At 40.0% G+C, this 21,104-nt stretch overlaps 1 protein-coding gene across 1 annotated transcript in view; it reads left to right on the forward strand.

Moving 5' to 3' along the window:
• The window catches only part of ILRUN (inflammation and lipid regulator with UBA-like and NBR1-like domains), a 92,176-nt gene extending 71,681 nt beyond the window's left edge, over positions 1-20,495 (forward strand). The window contains exons 3-5 of the mRNA XM_072137201.1: positions 2,358-2,555; positions 5,018-5,307; positions 18,959-20,495. Of these exons, the coding sequence (XP_071993302.1) occupies positions 2,358-2,555; positions 5,018-5,307; positions 18,959-18,994 (524 nt within the window). The 3' untranslated portion in view covers positions 18,995-20,495. The remainder of the gene's footprint in view (positions 1-2,357; positions 2,556-5,017; positions 5,308-18,958) is intronic.
• The last annotated feature ends 609 nt before the right edge of the window (positions 20,496-21,104 follow it).

A 21,104-nucleotide genomic window follows, 5' to 3' on the forward strand; every position in this document is an offset into this window, starting at 1 on the left:
ATGTAATGTACTAATATGAAGGGCCTATATGTAATGCACTAATTTGGGGAGGTCCTGTATGTAATGTACTAATTACGTTACATAGCAGCCTCTATGTAACGTAATTATTTGGTGGAGGCTATGCGTATAGTGTATATATGTGTGTATATATATATATATGTATGTATGTGTATGTATATATATATGTATGTGTATGTATATATATATATATGTGTATGTATATATATATATATATGTGTATGTATATATATATATATGTGTATGTGTATATATATATATATATGTGTATGTATATATATATATATAATGTCACCTCTGTGTACAAATAGAGAGGGACAGATATGGTGTATACACTATCCCAAACTTCTGACATCCACTATAATAAATTGTATACACTTTATTTTATGTAAATTAATAATTGTAGGACATTGTGCATATTAGTAATTAATGGGAGCAAAATTTTAAAAAAGGATTTCAAGCATTTTACATAAAATTATTGATCAGAAGTGCAATATCTATTGAAAATCTGGCACCCCTGCACTGATCGGGGGTGTGCACCATTTTTATGCTGCAGAATTGTGGCACACATCCGTAATAAATGTGGCACAAACGACAAAGCAGTAACAGCCCCTTTAGGTGCACATTTTTCTGTCTTGTCAGATACACTGCAAGCACTTTATAAATACATGTGCAAGCAGTTTGCATTTTCTTTCTAGTGCAAAGTCAAACAGAAAACTGGCGCAAACAAACAAATAAATGTGGGCCAATGTGTGTAGTTGTGTTGTGGGGGTTATGTTATTTATGTTGTGGGTAGAGGTGGGCGAATCAATTCTAATGAAGTAGAATTTGTTTAGAATTTCAGGAAAACTTTGGTTCAGCACGAATCCGAAGTTTATGGTGATATTAGCAAAATGGCATCAAGCACAATGTGTTACATGGGGCAGAAAACTCTGGGAAGAAGAAAGGAACACCTAAAGTTATTCCAAAGTTATTGCCAGATAAAATGACATATGTCAGATTTTAAAAATGGGACTTGGTCCTGTGGATCAAAATAAGCTTAAAGGGAACCTGTTGCCACATTTTCTCACAAACAGCTAGTGACAGATTCCTATAGAGTTCTATTAACTAAAAGACACCCTTCTTTCAGCTAAATATTGTTTTATCTGTTAAATCATCTTTATCTTATATTACCTGGTATCAGAGTGGCTGTCTGCTGCTTGGGCGGCCTCTCCTATCTCCTCCCTGCGCCTTACTATTCAGCAGTTCATGTCATGTGACCAGAGTGACATCACCTCAGGTACTTTAGCCTCCGAACATTAGCAAACTGTACCCCATGTGATCAGCTGCCTCCATTGACTTTTACTTCTCTTCATCTGCCATGCAGGCTGCTGTGATTTCACGGCTAAAGGACCTGAGATTATGTCACTCTGGTCACATGACATGAATGTAACACAAGGCAACATGTATAAAAATTGATGCAATATTTCCTAGAAGTGGAAAGCGCTTTATATGTCTGTAGTTGAATATTAGCTAGCGGTCCCTGAAGTACAAGGAGGCAGGGCAGTGACTTGAAGAGACACAGAGCTGTCAATCAGAATAATGGGGTGTGGTTCACTGGCAGCCTTGGAGAGAAGAAGAGTCAAAGCCACTAGTCATTAGTCATAAAAACTAATTTGCATATCCTAAAATAACTGTAATTAAAGTACAGTGCTTCACTTGCAGCTAATTATAGGTGGTATGGGGAGGACTTGTAACCCTTTATCAACAGGCATTGTTAGTCAAGGTAGTAAAATTCTGTTGACAGGTCTTCTTGAAGAGGTTAAAGGAAATCTACCATCAAAATTAAGCATGGATAAACCAAAGTCACCTAATCATATATCCAGGCACTGTGACTGGTAATCTTCTTATATTTGTTATCCATGGCCCCCCCCTCCTTCAAAAAATCAACTTTTATAATTGTTCTAATGAAATAAACAGCATTCCTTTAATGTGTTTGCTCTTGTTGAAACTATCATAGTTTTTGCCTCCTGCTGCACACATCATATACTGTCCAGATGGATGATTGATTGATTCAGGTATTAATCAGTTTTTCACTGTTTAAAAAGCAATCTTTCCCCAAATATCGGATAAATTATATTTTATAGGGGTTTCTGCCCTTCTCTGGATCAACACTCTAGAAGTGGGTTGGATTTACGTGTGTTTATTTCTAACCTTAATAACTATGTAACTAACACATTCAGCTTTTTAGTATTTGCACAGTGTTTCCACCTTCTTGTGTGGCACCTTCTTGTCTGCTTTGTTTGTAACAAAAGTTTTTGAAGGTGCATTTTTATCATTTTTTAAAAATTGTTTTCTAGGATCTGAAGCTTGGCCACCTGGTGTTTGCTTACGTTACGTTGGAGGTGACCAGTTTGGACATGTGAATATGGTATTAGTACGATCTCTTGACACACAGGAGATAACAGATGTCAGCGTACCAATGTGCAGTCCCAATCAGCCTGGCATGTACCAGGGACAATGGAGAATGTGTACTGCTACTGGGTTATATTTTGGAGGTGAGAATCTTTACTTAAAATTTTCTTTATGCTCTCAGCTTCACAGATTTCTTTGTTATGTAAAAATAAATTGTGTAATCTGTATAAAAGATGTATACCAGTATGGCTTCAGTCAAAATATCCCTTTTCTCAGGCATATCTCTCTTTACATTTATTTGTCTTCTCTGACACTAGAAACAAAGTATACATATTTAAGAGATTTTTGATATGTACATTGTTAATCCATCACCATTTACCAGAGACAGAGGGTGCATGTACTTTTGCAGTACAAGTTTCTTCTGCAGCTCCTTATGCCTTCAGCTGATAGACCAGAGTGTGGCTCTCTTCAAACGGTCATATCTAGACCTAGAAAAACAATTATTAAATATATACACAATATTTGTTTTTCTAAGTAAAACCGAATCGGAGATATCGTTTTAATGGGGTTGTCTGACTGTTATCAAAATGTAGCACGTGGGCTTGAGCGGCAATTTAATAAATAAAGCTGTACTCCCCTGTTCTTGTGCTCCCGATGTCCCACTCCACAGCCATCGGCTCAGGAGCGGGTACATGTCGAAACTGAACTTCTGTGCCCGTCAATAAATGGGTAGGACACCGGGAGCGCCAGAGTAGATACAGCATTTAATTTTTTTTTTTTTTAAGTTGGAGTCTGGAATTGACATGTATTTAAAATTCACATTCCTTTAACAGTGTTTATTTCCTTTATGTTCCTTTAAACATATCTTTACGTCACATGTCTGTTAAGGGAGTATGGAGAGGGCTCACAGGTTCCTGCTTTCATGCACATGTGTGTGTGTGTATAAATATATATATGTTATATAGATGTTCACCCAGTAGAAGCAAGATTTAACAAGGCGTTCCCTGCAGCAAACACTCACCAGTAACACCTGAGATCGATGCAAGCACCGATCACGGATGTTAGCGCATATTCTCATCGGTTAACCCCATAAAGGAAAATAGCATCCAAATGTCCAAAACATCACTTTTTCACCATTTTGCAACATATAAATAATGTAATAAAAAGTGATCAAAAGGCTGTACAATCCTCAAAACATCATCTCATCTCGCAAAACAATGTCACACAGTTCGATGAATGAAAAAGCTATTAGAGGGGTAATGTTATATGGCGAGTATATCGCTAACTCTATATTTTAACTGGAAAACTTGGGGTGAGGACTGTAAAAGACAGTGTGTGTATATAAAATATATAAATATTATACACACATACACACACACACGACAATGCATTTTGGTAATCTTCTTAAATTTGTAATCCATGGGCACCTTGCTTCTAAAAAAAAAAAAAAAAAAATCTTCACTCGTTGTTACATTGAGCGTAACAGGTCTCCCCTCTCCATGCACTTCCTGCTGTTGTCATATTACAAAGGCAGAAAGAGGAAGGGGTTGGGTAAGACATGTTCTGCCCATTGCAACAGAGAATCTGTGCTGAGTGGTTCTGCCCATTTTTGGCTTTTAACATAATTTAAAAGTTGCTTTTAGAAGGAAAGAGGCTATGTATAACAAATATAACAAATATAAAAAGATGAAAAACAATTACTGTGCCTGGATCTATGAGTTAATGTCCTTGGTTTATCATGCTTGATTTTGACATCTTCTCAAACGCTGTATCAGGTTTTTTACGGCAACTCTATTCTGCAGCGCCACATCAAAAGATGATTGTAGGACCTAGTGTCTTGCTAGTGCTGGGCTTTGTAATAATACCCCAGTCTGATCACTAAGAGCTAAGATCGGAAAAGCTCCACAGTGTCTAAGCGGTTGCAAACGGACTAAGCACCCCCGGCAGCCTATTGGCACCCTGCAGTGACGATCCAAAATTTAAAAATAAAAATTACTGAAAAACTATGCCCAAATTGACATTTTTTAATCATCCATCTCACAAAACAGTTACATAAACTGTGATCAAAAACTTTGTTCTCCAAATGAGTTATGTTGCTTGGAAGGTGGTGATGCAATAAGCCCCTTACCCCCATCAAACTATTTCATTATGCAAAGGAAAGTCATTTAAAAAAAAAAAAAAAAAAAAAAACAGTATAAATTTTGTTTTCACTGGCCCTGAGAAAGTTCTGATATTTAGGTTTGATGATAAATATCCGAAAATACATCAGATTTGAAAAATGGCCAGGTCATTAACGTGGAAAACGAGTGTGAAGATAAGGGGTTAAGGTTTTAAATAATAAAGTGTTGTGGGTTGGTTTGATACAGTTTCACCATCATGCTGTGCAGTCTGCATATTATAAAGTTACCGCCACATGTGTAAATAGGGGGAAAGGTATTGCAACCAGTTGGATTCTGTATCTTTTTTTTACTGTTAGTACAAGCTGTAACCGTTTTGGTACATATCTGAACATAAGCTTTATTTCAGAAGGTTAGTAGGCAATCTAATGGTAGCGTCTTTTTTTGGACAAGAATTTGAACTTTTTTGTTTTATTTTTCTGTATTAGATGTGATTTGGGTTATCCTCAGCGTGGAGGCTGGTGGCCTCCTAGGTGTCACTCAGCAACTTTCTTCATTTGAAACAGAGTTTAACACTCAGCCCCATCGCAACGTTGCTGGGGACTTTAATCCCTTTGCTTCGCCTCAGAAAAGTCGTTCCACAGAAGGAGAAAGCATGAGTACCTGGACATCTGAAACGGAGACTCCTGAAGGAGAACAGAATGGACTTTCTCAGACTTCTGTAAATATATGTTCAACAGATCATCAAACAAGCCATTCTGTAGCAACATATAGAGAGGTGAGGAAAAATGAATAAAGTTTAATAAGGCTAAAAGAGAAATGTGTTTTTGATTATCTTCAAGACCTTCTGTCCTTCTCTTCCTTTAGCTCATCGTCACCTCCGTATTTGGTGATGGGCTAAGTGTATGTGATCAGGAAACGGCAGGGAAAGTTGGGAAACCATCTGCCAGTGATCTGGCAAAAACGCTTGTACTGCCAGGCTGAATAGAACCATTCAAATTTATGGGTGTGTTGCTCTTAAAATCTAAGAAATGTATACCTACATCTAGTCCTCTATTCTATACCTGTTTATGTTGCTGTGCAAACTTAATGTGTGCGCCACAGAAGGGGCTTATGTGGCGCTCTTGTGCTGCTGCCTGTTGGAGCCATGCTCCTGTTTGTAAACTGGAGCAGACACACTCGTCTCTGTCAACTTCCGCCTGGCATGCCCACCCGTCCCCTGTCCTAGTGCCTCATATGCCACTGGGACACGGGATGGGTGGGTGTGCCAAGCAAGCGGAACTTGTCAGATCTGAGCGTATAAACAAAGAGTGGCATGACTGGGAGAAGATGAGTACACGTTTTTTTTTGTTTTGTTTTTTTTTAAACCCCACCCCCTCCCCCAGCTCACCGCTAGATTTTTTTTCCATTCAAGAATTTTTTTAAAAAAAACATTAGACATGGATAAATCATGACAGATGCATGGTACCAGTTTAGCGCCTTGTAGGGCATTATGGACCCAAAGCCAAGCATAGGTAGTGAAATAGACATGGTACAAGAATATTGCAGAACATGACATCAACTTGTATAGTCAAATACATAAATTACGGTAACTAAAGAAAAAAGAAGAGGGAAAGGGAGGAGGGGTGGGGGGCATTTGAGTGGCTCGTAAGAATTGTAACGGTTGGAGTGTGGACCCCGCCAGCACTTGCAGGAATCTGATCTGTTTGTTCCAAGGGTTGCTTAAGTAAGGGCCCTTGGGTTGCCCTGCTGGGAATGCAGGGTTATCTGTGATCGGGAGCAGGGGTCCTTTCGGGTCTATCAGGGAGAGGTTTGTCCCCACTCTTCATAAGGTTTGGATAGTGTGGATCGTGGTAAAGGAGAGGGGTATGGGATCCCGAGAGGCTGAGGTCCAGAGGAGGGTTGTTAGGTCCCTGGGCCAGATTTCTGGGTGACAAGTAATAGAGATGACAGTCGGGTAGCCCTATGCCTCCCATGTCTTTAGGACAGGTCACGGCGTCCCTCTGGAGTCTCGGGCGGCCGTTGGACCAGAGGAAGGATCCAAAACATTTTTTGGATCTTTTTCCAGAAGGTGAGGGGTATAAATATTGATATAGTTTGTACAAGGTGGAGCAGGCGAGACCTCTAGATTTTTTTTAAGAAAAAGGAACTCGGTATCTAGTGCAAATGTCTCCTGAGAAGAAGCAAAGTCATATATTGACTCATAGTGGGAAATTTAAGGCGTGTACACCTGTTTTCTATACAGCCGGGAATTTTATTTATTTTGAATATTTTCATCTAGGCATTGACATTCACTTCATCTGCAATATGCTGTACATATAGATAATTTTCCATATATGAAGCCATATTGTCCTTTAGAAGCAAAATTATCTTTACACAGGTAAAAAAAAATTTAAATACCACCCAATTGAAATGTATGTATATGGCAGATTAATTAAATCAATGTTGAGGTGAGAGTACCTCTTTTTAGCCACCTCTAGGCACCTTATAAATCCAAAGGCTGACAGTAATGGTGGAAACCGAAGGGCCCTGACTCAACAGTAATGGTGGAAACCGAAAGGGCTCTGACTCAGCATCACAGGAGTTAATCCCAGGAGTTATGTAGGCGAAGGGGGAAGGATAAGAGAAGGCGTTGGACATCGTAAGTGTAGCAGGGAGCACTGCTATTGCTGGAGAATCGGAGCTCTGAGGTGCTCTGCTATCACCCCTCAAATCGCCAGCCTATTTTTTACATTCCTATACAGTCGTGGCCATAAGTTTTGAGAATGATACAAGTGTTAATTTTTACAAAGTCTACTGCATCAGCTTGCTCAGGAATGGCAGCAGGCAGGTGTGAGTGCATCTACACGCACTGTGAGGCTGAGACTCTTGGAGCAAGGCCTGGTGTCAAGGAGGGCAGCAAAGAAGCCACTTTTCTCCAGAAAAAACATCAGGGACAGACTGGTGCAGGAAGTGGACTGCTGGGAACTGGGGTAAAGTCATTTTTTCTGATGAATCCCCTTCCGATTGTTTGGAACATCTGCAAAATCGCTTGTTTGGAGAAGACAAGGTGAGCGATACCACCAGTCTTGTCTCCTGCCAACTGTAAAGCATCCTGCAACCATTCATGTGTGGGGTTGCTTCTTAGCCAAGGGAATCGGCTCTCACAGTCTTGCCTAAAAACACATCCATGAATAAAGAATGGTACTAGAATGTCCTCCAAGAGCAACTTCTCCCAACCGTCCAAGAGCAGTTTGGTGATCAACAATGCCTTTTCCAGCATGATGGAGCACCTTGCCAGAAAGCAAAGGTGATAACTAAATGGCTCAGGGAACAAAACCTAGAGCTTTTGGGTCCATGGCCTGGAAACTCTCCAGATCTTAATCCCATTGAGAACTTGTGGTTAATCATCAAGAGACGGGGGGACAAACAAAAACCAACATATTGTGACAAAATGCAAGCATTGATTGTGCAAGAATGGACTGCTATCAGTCAGGATTTGGTCCAGAAGTTGATTGAGAGCATGCCAGGGAGAATTGCAGAGGTCCTGAAGAAGAAGGGTCAACACTGCAAATATTTGCTTGCTGCATTAACTCATTCTAACTGATAATAAAAGCTTTTGTTATTCATAATATGATTGCACTTATATTTATGTATGTGATAAAAACATCTGACAAACACAGATATAAACCAGAGGTCAACAGATCATGTGAAAATATAATATTTGTGTCATTCTCAAAACTCATGGCACTGACTAGTGAGATTTGGCATGGAAGTATCAGCTTGAAAACAAAAACAAAGGTGGCATAACTTTATAAACAGTTTTTAAACAAATATTATTATCCAAAACCATTTCTTTCTTTCTTTTTTGCCAAGTCCCCAGTGGGCAACTAAAATGGTAGCAACTGCAAACATCGAATTTTAATCAAAAATTTTTGACAAATGTAAGCCATATTTAAAACAAATTCTGAAATGCATAGGTCAGGTGTATTTGATATTTTTAATTTTCATTCAACATCATTTTTCTGCTAAGGGGTGCAAAATTTTTATTTAATTTTTTATATTTTATTAGCTTAGACAACTTATTGTTTTTTATAATTGTTATTCTACTAATCCTGTACAACCACTTCACGCCTGGACATGCTACAACATTCTGGAGAGAACATTTTGCTTGCACTGGGTTTTAAATCCCACTTGCTGCTGCTTTGGTTGTGGTTACTTATCAAGCACATGACCCACATTAGCAGAAGGTAACCTGTCATCAGGAGCCCTTTTTCTGGCTCTCCCCGTCCACATAGAGAATAGTGTACACATTGCCAAATAGTTTTTATAGTAAATCAAAGTTTACCCTTCTGTATGCAAGCTATATCCCTATTTCCCTGTGAGTGGCCAGTGAGGAGTGGTTCACATCCTCCCCTTCCCCCCCCCCCCAACCTCGGGGAAAACGGCTCCCTCATGCATCGATTATGAATAGAAAAACAACCACTTTCCCATGTCCCCCTAATCTCCTCCCCCATCACTTCTCCCTCAGGACATTCTACATCTGCCCCACTCCTCACTAGCCACCTCCTATGGCCCCCTAGGGGACTAGGCACATAGCTCTGCCTACAGAAAGGTGAACTTTGATCTACTGTATATACTTGTGTATAAGCCAAATTTTTCAGCGGCAAAAGTGTGCTGAAAAACCCCACCTTGGCTTATATAAGAGTCCCTGCGGCTCCTCTTCTTTCTTCTCTCTGCTGTAACACCAAGAAGTGATGCGTGCATGCCACTATGGTGTCTTTGCTAATTATGTCATAGTGTGCGCCGGTGGGCACAGCGCTGTTACAGCAAAGAGAAAAAAGAAGAGGAGCCGTGCCAGGCATCAGGGACCGCCAGAAGGAGAGTATGTAAGTTTATTTTTTCTATATACCGAGGGGCTGCAGGGTTAATTTCATGAGGGGGGGGGGGGGGAGTCTGGCTGCATTGGGCATTTCATTAGAATAGAGGGGGCCTGGCTGTGTGACATTTCATTACCGGGGGGAGCTGGCTGCATGGGGTATTTCATAACTAGGTGGGGAGCTTGCTGCTTGTCATCCTTAGTGGGGGGCTGGATGCATGGGGCATTTCGTAGCTGGAGGTGGGGTAGGGCTGACTGCATAGGGCAGTGGTGGCTAACATATGGCACGGGTGCCAGAGGTGGCACTCAGAGCCCTTTCTGTGGGCACTCAGGCCATCACCAGAGAGGACTCCAGGTATCTTCCTGCAGTCCCAGACAGCCCAGGACTTGCTGTGCGCAGAACTATTTTAACCCCTTCCCGCCGCGTCCCTTTTTCGATTTTGCGTTTTCATTTTTCACTCCCCACATTCAAAAATCTGTAACTTTTTCATTTTTCCACTTACAGAGCTGTGTGATGGCTTATTTTCTGCGTAACAAATTACACTTCAAAATGGCGGTATTTAATATTTCATGCCGTGTACCGGGAAGCGGGAAAAAAATTCCAAATGCAGTGAAATTGGTAAAAAAAACGCATTTGTGCCGTTTTCTTGTGGGCTTGGATTTTACGGATTTCACTATGCACCCCAAATGACATGTCTACTTTATTCTTTGGGTCGGTACGATTAAGGGGATACCAAATTTGTATAGATTTTATAATGTTTTCATACATTTAAAAAAATTAAAACCTCCTGTACAAAATGTTTTTGGGGGATTTTGCCATCTTCTGGGGCTAATAACTTTTTCATACTTTGGTGTATGGAGCTGTGGGTGGTGTCGTTTTTTGCGGATTTTGATGACGTTTACAATGTTATCATAGGACTGTACGACCTTTTGATCACTTTTTATAGAATTTTTTAAAAATTTTTAAATCGCAAAAAAAGTGCCATTTTCGACTTTGGGCGCGATTTTCCGTTACGGGGTTAAAAGCAGTGAAAAAACGTTATCATATGTTGATAAATCGGGCATTTTCGGACGCGGCAATACCTAATGTGTTTATGATTTTTACTGTTTATTTATATTTATATCAATTCTAGGGAAAGGGGGGTGATTTGAATTTTTAGGTTTTTTTTATTATAATTTTTTTATTTTAACTTTTTTTTTTAATTTTTATTTTTACTATTTTTCACACTCCCTAGGGTACTTTAACCCTAGGGTGTCTGTACGATCCTATCATATACTGCAATACTACAGTATGGCAGTATATGGGGATTTTACTACTCATACATTACCATGACAGCACATGGTAATGAATGGGTTAACCCAAAGTAGCTTCGGGACTTCGTGAGACCTGAAGCTACCATGGCGACGGATCGCCGCTCCCCGATGACGCCACGGGGAGCGACGATCCACGGAAAGATGCCGTCTTTGCCGGCAGCGATCAGCGGTAAAACACCCGGTAAGACTTTGCTGCAATATGTAGCAAAGACTCACCGGCTATGGAGAGGGCTCGGCCCACGAGCCCTCACCATGTACCGGGACCTGACATGTGACGTACTATTACGTCACATGTCGGTAAGGGGTTAAAGTGACAGCTGTACCTGGGACTATTTTCTGCTTTATTGGTGTCCTCAGGGTGCTGGTATCAAGGAAAACTGTGACAGAGCAGGGATTATAAATCACAAACTAAATCTCTGTGTTGGCACTTGCAATAAATAAGTGGGTCTTGGTTGTAGTTTGGGCACTCGGACTCTAAGGTTTGCCATCACTGGCATTGGGCATTTCATCAGTAACAGTGGTGGCTGGGTGCATGGGGCATTTCATTACTGGAGCTGTGACCAATGCATTTCCCACTCAAGTTTTCCCAGTTATTTGTGGCAAATTGAGGGACCCCGGCTTGTACTCTAATATATGTTAACTTATTTAACTATAACAACTCTTTGGAAATGTGTACACTATTCTCTATGGGGACATGGGAGAGCCGGGACTCCTGATGACAGGTTCCCTTTAATGTGTGCAGCTGGTTGCACGACCATACCATGAACAATCTAGAAGTGAATTTCATATGAATATCCCTGTATAATAATAATATAGCCATTTAATTAGCATTTCTTTTTTGTATATTTTATTATTAATGAAGTACAGACTCTTCTGCTTCTGACCAGTCATTATAGTTTTTAGATTTACTTCTGCTTTCTCATACTCTCTCTTGCAATCCTCCCATAATTCTTCAGAAGCCATTTACAAGGAACTAGAGCCAGTACCATCTCTGAACAACCTCCCATCTCAATTATAATAAATAAGTATGCAAATCAAAATTATGTAGTATGGTACTGTAGTATGGCAATATATGGTAGGATCAATCAGACAACCTAGGATTAAAGTACCCTTCGGGGTCTGAGAAATAGTAAAAAAAACCATTAAATTCAATCCAAATCCCCCCCCCCCTTCTCTAGAATTGAAATAATATAAATAAACTGTAAAAAATCCTAAACATGTTGGGTATCACTATCATTTTGGGGATGCACAGTGAAAGCTGTAAAATCCAGGCCCACAACAAAATGGCGGAAATGCATTTTTTTTCACAAATTCCACTGCATTCAGAATTTATTTTCTTGCTTCCCAGAACAGAGAATGGAATACATATTACTATGAAGTGCAATTTGTTATGCAGAAACCAAGCCCTCATATAGCTCCTTACATGAAAAATGAAAATAAAAAGGTCTAGATTTTTTTAAGGTGGGGAGTAAAAAAGGGAAATGCAAAAATGAAAAACGGCCTGGTTGTTAAGGGGTTAAGTGCATTGTCTGATAACTGAGACTAATGATTCTCTCTTGGATTTCAGTGGGAGAGCTATATTATTATATTTTTGTTTGTGTGAAGGATAGCTGAATTTTATATGCTTTGGGTGAATCGTTTTATATACAGAGTCCCTGGGTTACATACAAAACAGGTTCTTTAGGTTTTGTTCTTGGGTTGAATTTGCCAGAACAAGTACATTTTATAATTCTAATTGCATTAAAAAATTTTGTCCTAGTGACAAATTGATTTTCAAAGTTATGGGAACAAGGATTATCTATACATTTTTATTACAGACACCTTACAGCTGATCATTTCAGCCTGGGACTAAAGTAATACATCTAGAGAGCTTTACCAGAGGTCACAGTGGGCAGAGGGGTCGTCTGTAAGTCTGATGTCCTTTAAAGGGGATTCCCATTAAGACAAGTTTCTTATCTGTACTCAGGATAACAAAATAACACATTCTCTTATTCACTGCCATTAGCAAAAATACAGCATTTAACAGATGAAAATGATATCTGTCTCTATCAGTCCTGGTGTACCCAATTTTTGTTGCCCCCTGACCCTGTATCTTCTAACTTTAGGGTCGGCAGCCATCTTGCCTGACGCTGTGAAGCTAAGCTTCTCTCTCCATATGCTCCCTGCAGCGGCCCCTCCCCCCTGTATTCTAGGAACAGCTCCCACACACACACACTGAGTACCTGCCGGCAGTGTGAGGATAGTCAAGCTACAGGCAGATAAGTTCTTCATCCAGGGCACAAGGAGGGAGGTATATAATAGAGCTGACAGTATGTAATGGCTTTGATAGCAGAGGGGAGATAGTCATGTGTAATATGCATCTCGTGTATCTCTTTGATCTCATAATCTCTTATCTCTCTTTCCAAGTGTCAAATACTATTGAATGTTCAGAAGCTAAATGAAAGTGTATATAAACGGTACCCTGATAAGCTAAGCACATTGTCAGTATATTGTATCTCACAGCACTAGAGGGATCATACTTGTCTGCTTAGAGAGTCCCCGCCCACACTGACTAGCTTAGGGAATGATAGGAGCTAAAACAGCAAAAAAACTGAGTAAAAATGATCTTTATTGTGTAAACATCACTAGGGGAGTGAAATTTGAGAATCTTCTTTCAAGGGAAAACTGAAAGTCGCAGACTGCCTGTATTCAATATTGATAATATTTCAGTGTATTTAAACATTTCCAACATTGTCGTAATTTGTAGTATACAGAGAAAGTACAAATGGCGGATATACCAAATTTAAAACGTAATGTTTAATAAATCGTATTTAAAAAATTATTATGTTCAATAACAAAACAAGTACTGATATGCTAAAAGCAAGCCGGCAACGCATCATCAATAGTGCATACTACCATATGGCGTGATATACGCCCTAAACCCTCAAGAGTGCTGCCTAAATTCTCTAATTCAGGAGGCACCTACCTTAACACCTGAGTAGAAGTCGTTGCAGCGTTACTCTCCAAGGCAGCCCTTAGGGACCCTGTTCACCAGTCATCTGGGTGTGAGCAGGTCCTCCACACCGGCTACGCTTGTGTGTAGGAGGAAATGAATGGGTAAAGAGGACTAGGTGCGCAAGTCACGGTTAGAAGAGGTGTGGCACTCTATTGGGCATCGAGTGGAGGGGTCCCTATTAGACCCTTATGGGGCTAGGATGGTGCCCTATTATGCCCTATAGAGCCTCAACTTGGGGCCGCAGCCCCAAGGGACTGGTGAACAGGGTCCCTAAGGACTGCCTTGGAGAGTAACGCTGCAACGAAATTCTAATCAGGTGTTAAGGTATGTGACTCCTGAATTAAAGAATTTAGGCAGCACTCTTGAGGGCTTAGGGCATATATCACGCTATATGGTAGAATCCACTATTGATGATGCGTTGCCGGCTTCCTTTTAGCATATCAGTATTTGTTTTGTTATTGAAAATAATAATTTCTTAAATACGATTTATTAAACGTTACGTTTTAAATTTGGTATATCCGCCATTTATACTTTCTCAGAACCTCCCAGGTGGATGCGGCAGGGAACCTACGTTACCCGCCTTGTGTTCTTTTGTAATTTGTAGTATACAGTCATATGAAAAAGTGTGGGCACCCATATTTATCTTAATCAATTTTGTTTATAAAAAGGTGGGTTTTGCAACAGCTATTACAGTTTGATATATCTAATAATTGATGGACACAGCAATATTTCAGGACTGAAATGACCGTATATACTCATGTATAAGTCAAGTTTTTCACCACAAAAAATGTGCTCAAAAACCTTACCTCGGCTTATACACGAGTCAATAAAAAAAATAAACTTGTATACTCACCCTCCAGCGGCCCCGATGCGCAGCGCGGCTCCCTGATGTCGGCTCGGCTCCTCTTCTTTCTTCGTTCTTCTTTAACAGCCGGCAGGTGCATACTATGATGCGGCCGCAGCTGACGTCATCGTATGCGCAGGCTGGGAGATAACATGGCCGCGCCCTGCCGGCTGTTACTGAAGATCGAAGAAAGAAGAGGAGCCGTGCCAACATCGGGGAGCCACGCCAAACAGCGGGACCGCAGGAGGGTGAGTATATAAGTTTTTATTTTTTTTACGTGCTGGGTGGGCTGGCTGTATACTACTGGGGGCTGTGTGGGCTGTATACTATAGGGAGCTGGCTGTATACTACAGTCATGGCCATAAGTTTAGAGAATGATACAAATGTTAATTTTTACAAAGTCTACTGCATCAGATTTTATAACGGCAATTTGCATATACTCCAGAATGTTATAAAGACTGATCAGCTTAACAGCAATTAATTGCAAAGTCAATATTTGCCTAGAAAATGAACTTTTTCCCCAAAACACATTTCAACTTCATTGCAGGCCTGCCTTAAAAGGAGCAATTAACATCATTTCAGTGATTGCTCCGTTAACAAAGGTGAGGGTGTTGCTGAGGACAGGGCTGGAGATCAATCTTTCATGATTAAGTAAGAATCACACCACTGGACACTTTAAAAGGAGGCTGGTGCTTGGCATCATTGTTTCTATTCTGTTAACCATGGTTATCTCTAAAGAAACATGTGCAGTCATCATTGCTCTGCACAAAACTGGCCTAACAGGGAAGAGTATCGCAGCTAGAAAGTTTGCATCTCAGTCAACAATCTATCGCATCATCAAGGAATTCAAGGAGAGAGGTTCCATTGTTGCCAAAAAGGCTCCAGGGCGCCCAAGAAGGATCAGCAAGCATTAAAAGTGTTTCAGCTTCGGGATCAGGCTACCAGCAGTGCAGAGCTTGCTCAAGAATGGCATCAGGCAGGTGTGAGTGCATCTGCAAGCACTGTCGGTGGAGACTCTTGGAGCAAGGCCTGGTGTCAAGGAGGGCAGCAAAGAAGCCACTTCTCTCCTGAAAAACATCAGTGACAGACTGATATTCTGCAAAAGGTACATGGAGTGGACTGCTGAGGACTGGGGTAAGGTAATTTTCTTTGATGAATCCCCTATCCCAGTAATGGCAAACCTTTTAGAGGCCGAGTGCCCAAACTACAACAAAGACCCGCTTATTTATCGCAAAGTGCCAACACAGAAATTTAATTTGTGATTTATACTCCCTGCTCTGTCACAGTTTTCATTGATAACCAGCACCCTTGAGGACACCAATAAAGCAGAAAATAGTCCCAGGTAGAGCTGTCACTTTAAAATAGCTCTGTGCACAGCAATTCCTGGGCTGTCTGGGACTGCAGGAAGATACCTGGAGTCATCTCTGGTGATGGCCTGAGTGCCCACAGAAAGGGCTCTGAGTGCCGCCTCTGGCACCAGTGCCATAGGTTAGCCATCACTGCCCTATCCGATTGTTTGGAACATATGGAAAACAGTGTTCGGAGAAGACAAGGTGAGCAAAACCACCAGTCTTGTCTCATGCCAACTGTTAAGCATCCTGCAACCATTCATGTTTTGGGTTGCTTCTCAGCCAAGGGAATCGGCTCTTTCACAGTTTAGCCTAAAAACACATCCATGAATAAAGAATGGTACTAGAATGTCCTCCAAGAGCAACTTCTCCCAACCGTCCAAGAGCAGTTTGGTGATCAACAATGCCTTTTCCAGCATGATGGAGCACCTTGCCAGAAAGCAAAGGTGATAACTAAATGGCTCAGGGAACAGAACATAGAGATTTTGGGTCCATGGCCTGGAAACTCCCCAGATCTTAATCCCATTGAGAACTTGTGGTCTATCATCAAGAGCTGGGTGGACAAACAAAAACCAACAAATTGTGACAAAATGCAAGCATTGATTGTGCTAGAATGGACTGCTATCAGTCAGGATTTGGTCCAGAAGTTGATTGAGAGCATGCCAGGGAGAATTGCAGAGGACCTAAAAAAGAAGGGTCAACACTGCAAATATTGACTTGCTGCATTAACCCATTCTAATTGTCAATAAAAGCTTTTGTTACTCAGTACTTATGGCCATGACTGTATAGGGAGCTGGCTGTATACTACACGGGGGCAGGCTGGCTGTATACTACACGGGGGCAGGCTGGCTGTATACTACACGGGGGCAGGCTGGCTGTATACTACACGGGGGCAGGCTGGCTGTATACTACACGGGGGCAGGCTGGCTGTATACTACACGGGGGCAGGCTGGCTGTATACTACACGGGGGCAGGCTGGCTGTATACTACACGGGGGCAGGCTGGCTGTATACTACACGGGGGCAGGCTGGCTGTATACTACACGGGGGCAGGCTGGCTGTATACTACACGGGGGCAGGCTGGCTACATACTGGGAGTGGGGGCTTTGACCAATGTATTTCCCACCCTCTGCTTATACTGGAGTGAATAGGTTTTCCCAGTTTTTGGTGGTAAAATTAGGAGCCTCGGCTTATACTATAGTATATACTGTAGGTTTATTGTACTAACAGAAATGGTGCAATATGCATTAAAACAAAATTTAACAGGTGCAAAAGTATGGGCACCTCAACAGAGAAGTGACATTTAATATTTAGTAGATCCTTCTTTTGCAATAATAACAGCCTTTAGTCGCTGCCTGTAGCTTTTAATGAGTTCCTTGATTAAGGTATTTTTGACCATTCCTCTTTACAATACAATTCAAGTTCATTAAGTTTGGTGGTCGTTGAGCATGATCAGTCCGCTTCAAATCATCTCAAAGATAAATGATATTCAGGTCTGGGTACTGGGATGGCCATTCCAGAACATTGTAATTGTTCCTGTGCATGAATGCCTGGGTAGATTTTGAGCGGTGTTTTGGATTATTGTCTTGTTGAAATATCCATCCCTGGCGTAACTTCAACTTCGTCACTGATTCTTGAACATTATTCTCAAGAATCTGCTGATAGTAAGAGGAATCCATGCGATCCTCAACTTTAACAAGATTCCCGCTGTCGGCATTGGCCACACAGCCCCAATGCATGATGGAACCTCCCACCAAATTTTACAGTTGTTAGCAAGTTTTTTTTCTTGGAATGCTGTGTTTGTTGGCCGCCATACATAACGCCTTTTTGTATGACCAAACAACTTAAACTTTGTTTCATCTTTTGCAACACTCTCCCATACAGCTTCTCCTTGTGAAAAGTGCGCTGTATTGTTGAGCGATGCAAAGTGACACCATCTGCAGCAAGATGATACTGCAGGTCTTTGGAGGTGGTTTGTGAATTGTCCTGGACTGTTCTCACCATTCCGAGTCTCTGCCTTTCTGTTATTTTTCTTGGCCTGCCACTTCTGGGCTTAACAAGAACTGTCCCTGTGGTCTTCCAGTTTCCTCACAGTGGAAACTGACACGTTAAATCTGAGACAACTTTTTGTGTCCTTCCCCTGAATAACTATGTTGAACAATCTTTGTTTTCAGAACATTTGAGAGTTGTTTTAAGGAGACCATGATGCCACTCCTCAAAGGAGATTCAAATAAGAGTACAAATTGCAAGTGGCCACCTTAAATACCTTTTGTCATGATTGAGTAAACCTGGCTATGAAGTTCAAAGCTCAATGAGGTTACCAAACCAATTTAGTGCTTCAGTAAGTCAGTAAAAAGTAGTTAGGAGTATTCAAATAAAGCAAATGATAAGGGTGCCCACACTTTTGCACTTGTCAAATTTTGTTTAATGCATATTGCACATTTTCTGTAGGTACAATAAACCTCATTTCAATCCAGAAACATCAGTTATTAGATATATAGACAAATTTTAAGCAAGTCGCTCACTCGCATGGACCCGTTCAGTCGCAGAAGAAAAAATGGGTGGACAAACATCATCAAGAGATGGGTTAACTTGAAGGAAAAAGTGAGTTAGGACCAACACTCCATACGGCTTAAAATCTTTAGGCTTTATTTAAATCCATTAAAATTGCAGCTCACATGGCATTAACCATTAGACCTATGCGTTTCGAACGTAGAAATAGAGTTCTTAGACCATGACTAAGAACTTTATTTCTACGTTCGAAACGCGTAGGTCTAATGGTTAATGCCATGTGAGCTGCAATTTTAATGGATTTAAATAAAGCCTAAAGATTTTAAGCCGTATGGAGTGTCGGTCCTAACTCACTTTTTTCTTCAAGTTATTAGATATGTCAAACTGAAATAGCTGTTGCAAAACCCAAATTTTGATTACTAAAAATGATTAAGATTAATAGGGGCGTCCAAATTACTGTATGTGAAATATGTAGAAATGACCAATACCTGTACTATAAAATGACATTTTCTAGTTCCCAGCAGTGTAAGTTTTTGTTCTAAATATTCTTTTTTTGCAGGGTGTGCACGGGCCTTATCCCTTTGGAGATTCCTAAAAGAAGCTTTATTTTTCTCCATTGCCTTTTGTCCTTTTACCCACTCCCTGAAATAGGATATCTCCTACAAGATTCCTACTGAAGATGGTGAAGATAGCGGCGTTAGTGACCTTGTGAATTAAATTCTGAGTGCTGCTTTTCTTACTCCTTCTGGAGAGGGTTCTTTGGTTTTGTTGCACCACAGACTTAACCCACCAACAGAGAACAAATGGAAAAAAATGTTTTAAATTCAGGTGCAAGAGATCAACATGTACAATTCTTCAACCATTGTTTTCTCTTGCTTATTGTAAAACTACCAACAATTTGGTCATTTAATCAAGAAGTAGTTTTTGCACATGCAACTCAATTAGCCTTTAAGACAGATGCATTATAGTTAGGGTTCAGCGCTAGTAAAAATTGTCATATGGTTTCTTTTTCTTAAATTGCTATGTTGCAGTAATTGCTAATATCCCTGAGTTTATGAAAGCTTTTGGTGGCAGAATGTTTTCAAACATTCTTTGTTCCAAGATTTGCCAACTCAGTTTGGATACTACACGAGAAAGTTTTCTACTTTTAGTTTTATGGAAGTTACTATAAAATCCACTGCTTCATGGGAAGCCTCTGATTTGTAAAGAGATCCATAGAACATGATCTAATGGTGTTTTCTTAGCATTTGGGGAAAAAAAATTGTAAAGACCTAAACGCCTAGCTATGCTGGACTGGTGAGTGTTATTAACTATGTTTTATCTTCATCAAACATTCTTGAAGTAAATGAAACAGAATTAAGTAAACATACTGTTACTGGCACTGGTTAAGTCCTCTCTAAATCTGAAAAATAGTTTTACACTGCTAAAACTTAAGTTTTAGTATTTCATGATTGCATAATACATAGTATATATGTGGATCATCGTTTTTAGGGTAACTGTTATTTAGGCTCTGTAACATATCTCTATTAACATCCAAATGCTGTCTCGGTGGTAAATAACTAAAAGCCTTTGGTGCTTGCCTTTATTTTATTTTTTTTTACTTTGTTATGATTATTCATATACAGATTAGAACAACAAAGAATGTAATTCCCCAAACCAGTTTAAATTGCCATTCAGCATGGTTTTATTAACTGTAGTGCCCAATTTCACTTAAGTGAATTCCCAATATGTTTAGAATTTGGAGGGTCTAGATACATGTTTAGGAACTCTAGCTTATGGTTTTATTGTAGGAACATAAATTCAAGTCATATATCTGAAGAGAAAATATATATAAATATCTATAAACAGGAATAATTTTGGCATAAAAGAAACTCCTTGTTGAATTTTTATATGGTGTGAGCGTTCAGTAGTTAGGGTTGTGTGCGCAGGGTCAGATATGCATGAGACGAGTGTGCAGAATGTTTGGGGGTTGGGTTGAAATGCTTAAAAAAAAACCTGAAGAAAAAAGTGAAAAAAAAAATCTGAAAAAGGATTTTTCCTTATTGTTGAATAAAATTTCTATCAATAAATTAATGTTAAAATGCATTTTTGTACTACTTTGTTTCAGTGTATTACATGTATGAAACAATTAAGTATTTATTGTCCAGACAAAGCTGTTTTGAAGGATATTAACATTGCTGGTCCATCCTCAACCCCTTCAAGACATGGCCATTTTGCACCTCACAGACCTTTTTTTTAAATATTATAATTGTGTTATAACTTTCAGTTTGATTTTGAGATTTTCTTGTGACACAGTGTATTGTTAGCTCAAAATTTTGAGTGAGTCTTGCCTTTATGTATGAAAACAATGGAACGTTTCTGAAAATTCTAAAAGAATTCTCGTTTTTCAAAATACTACATTTTTGGCTTTACACTTTGGCTTTTCAGACCTATCCTACCACCAAAATAACTCAATAACGAACATTTCCTGAATGTCTGGTTTAAGTTGGCATTTGTTTGCGTCCTCTCATTTTTGTAGGAAGTTAGGAGGCTTGGAACTTTGGGTGAAATTTCTGAGGGACCAGCTCAGTTTTGAAGTGACTCTGAGAGGCTTAAATAATAGTAAAACCCTGTAAATTACAATATTATAGAAACCACTCAACATATGTAAAACAACTTTTAGAAACTTTAACCCTTTATGTGTTTCACATGGGTTAAATCAAAAT

The sequence above is a fragment of the Engystomops pustulosus genome, chromosome 2, assembly GCF_040894005.1.
Source record: "Engystomops pustulosus chromosome 2, aEngPut4.maternal, whole genome shotgun sequence".
Lineage (NCBI taxonomy): Eukaryota > Metazoa > Chordata > Amphibia > Anura > Leptodactylidae > Engystomops > Engystomops pustulosus.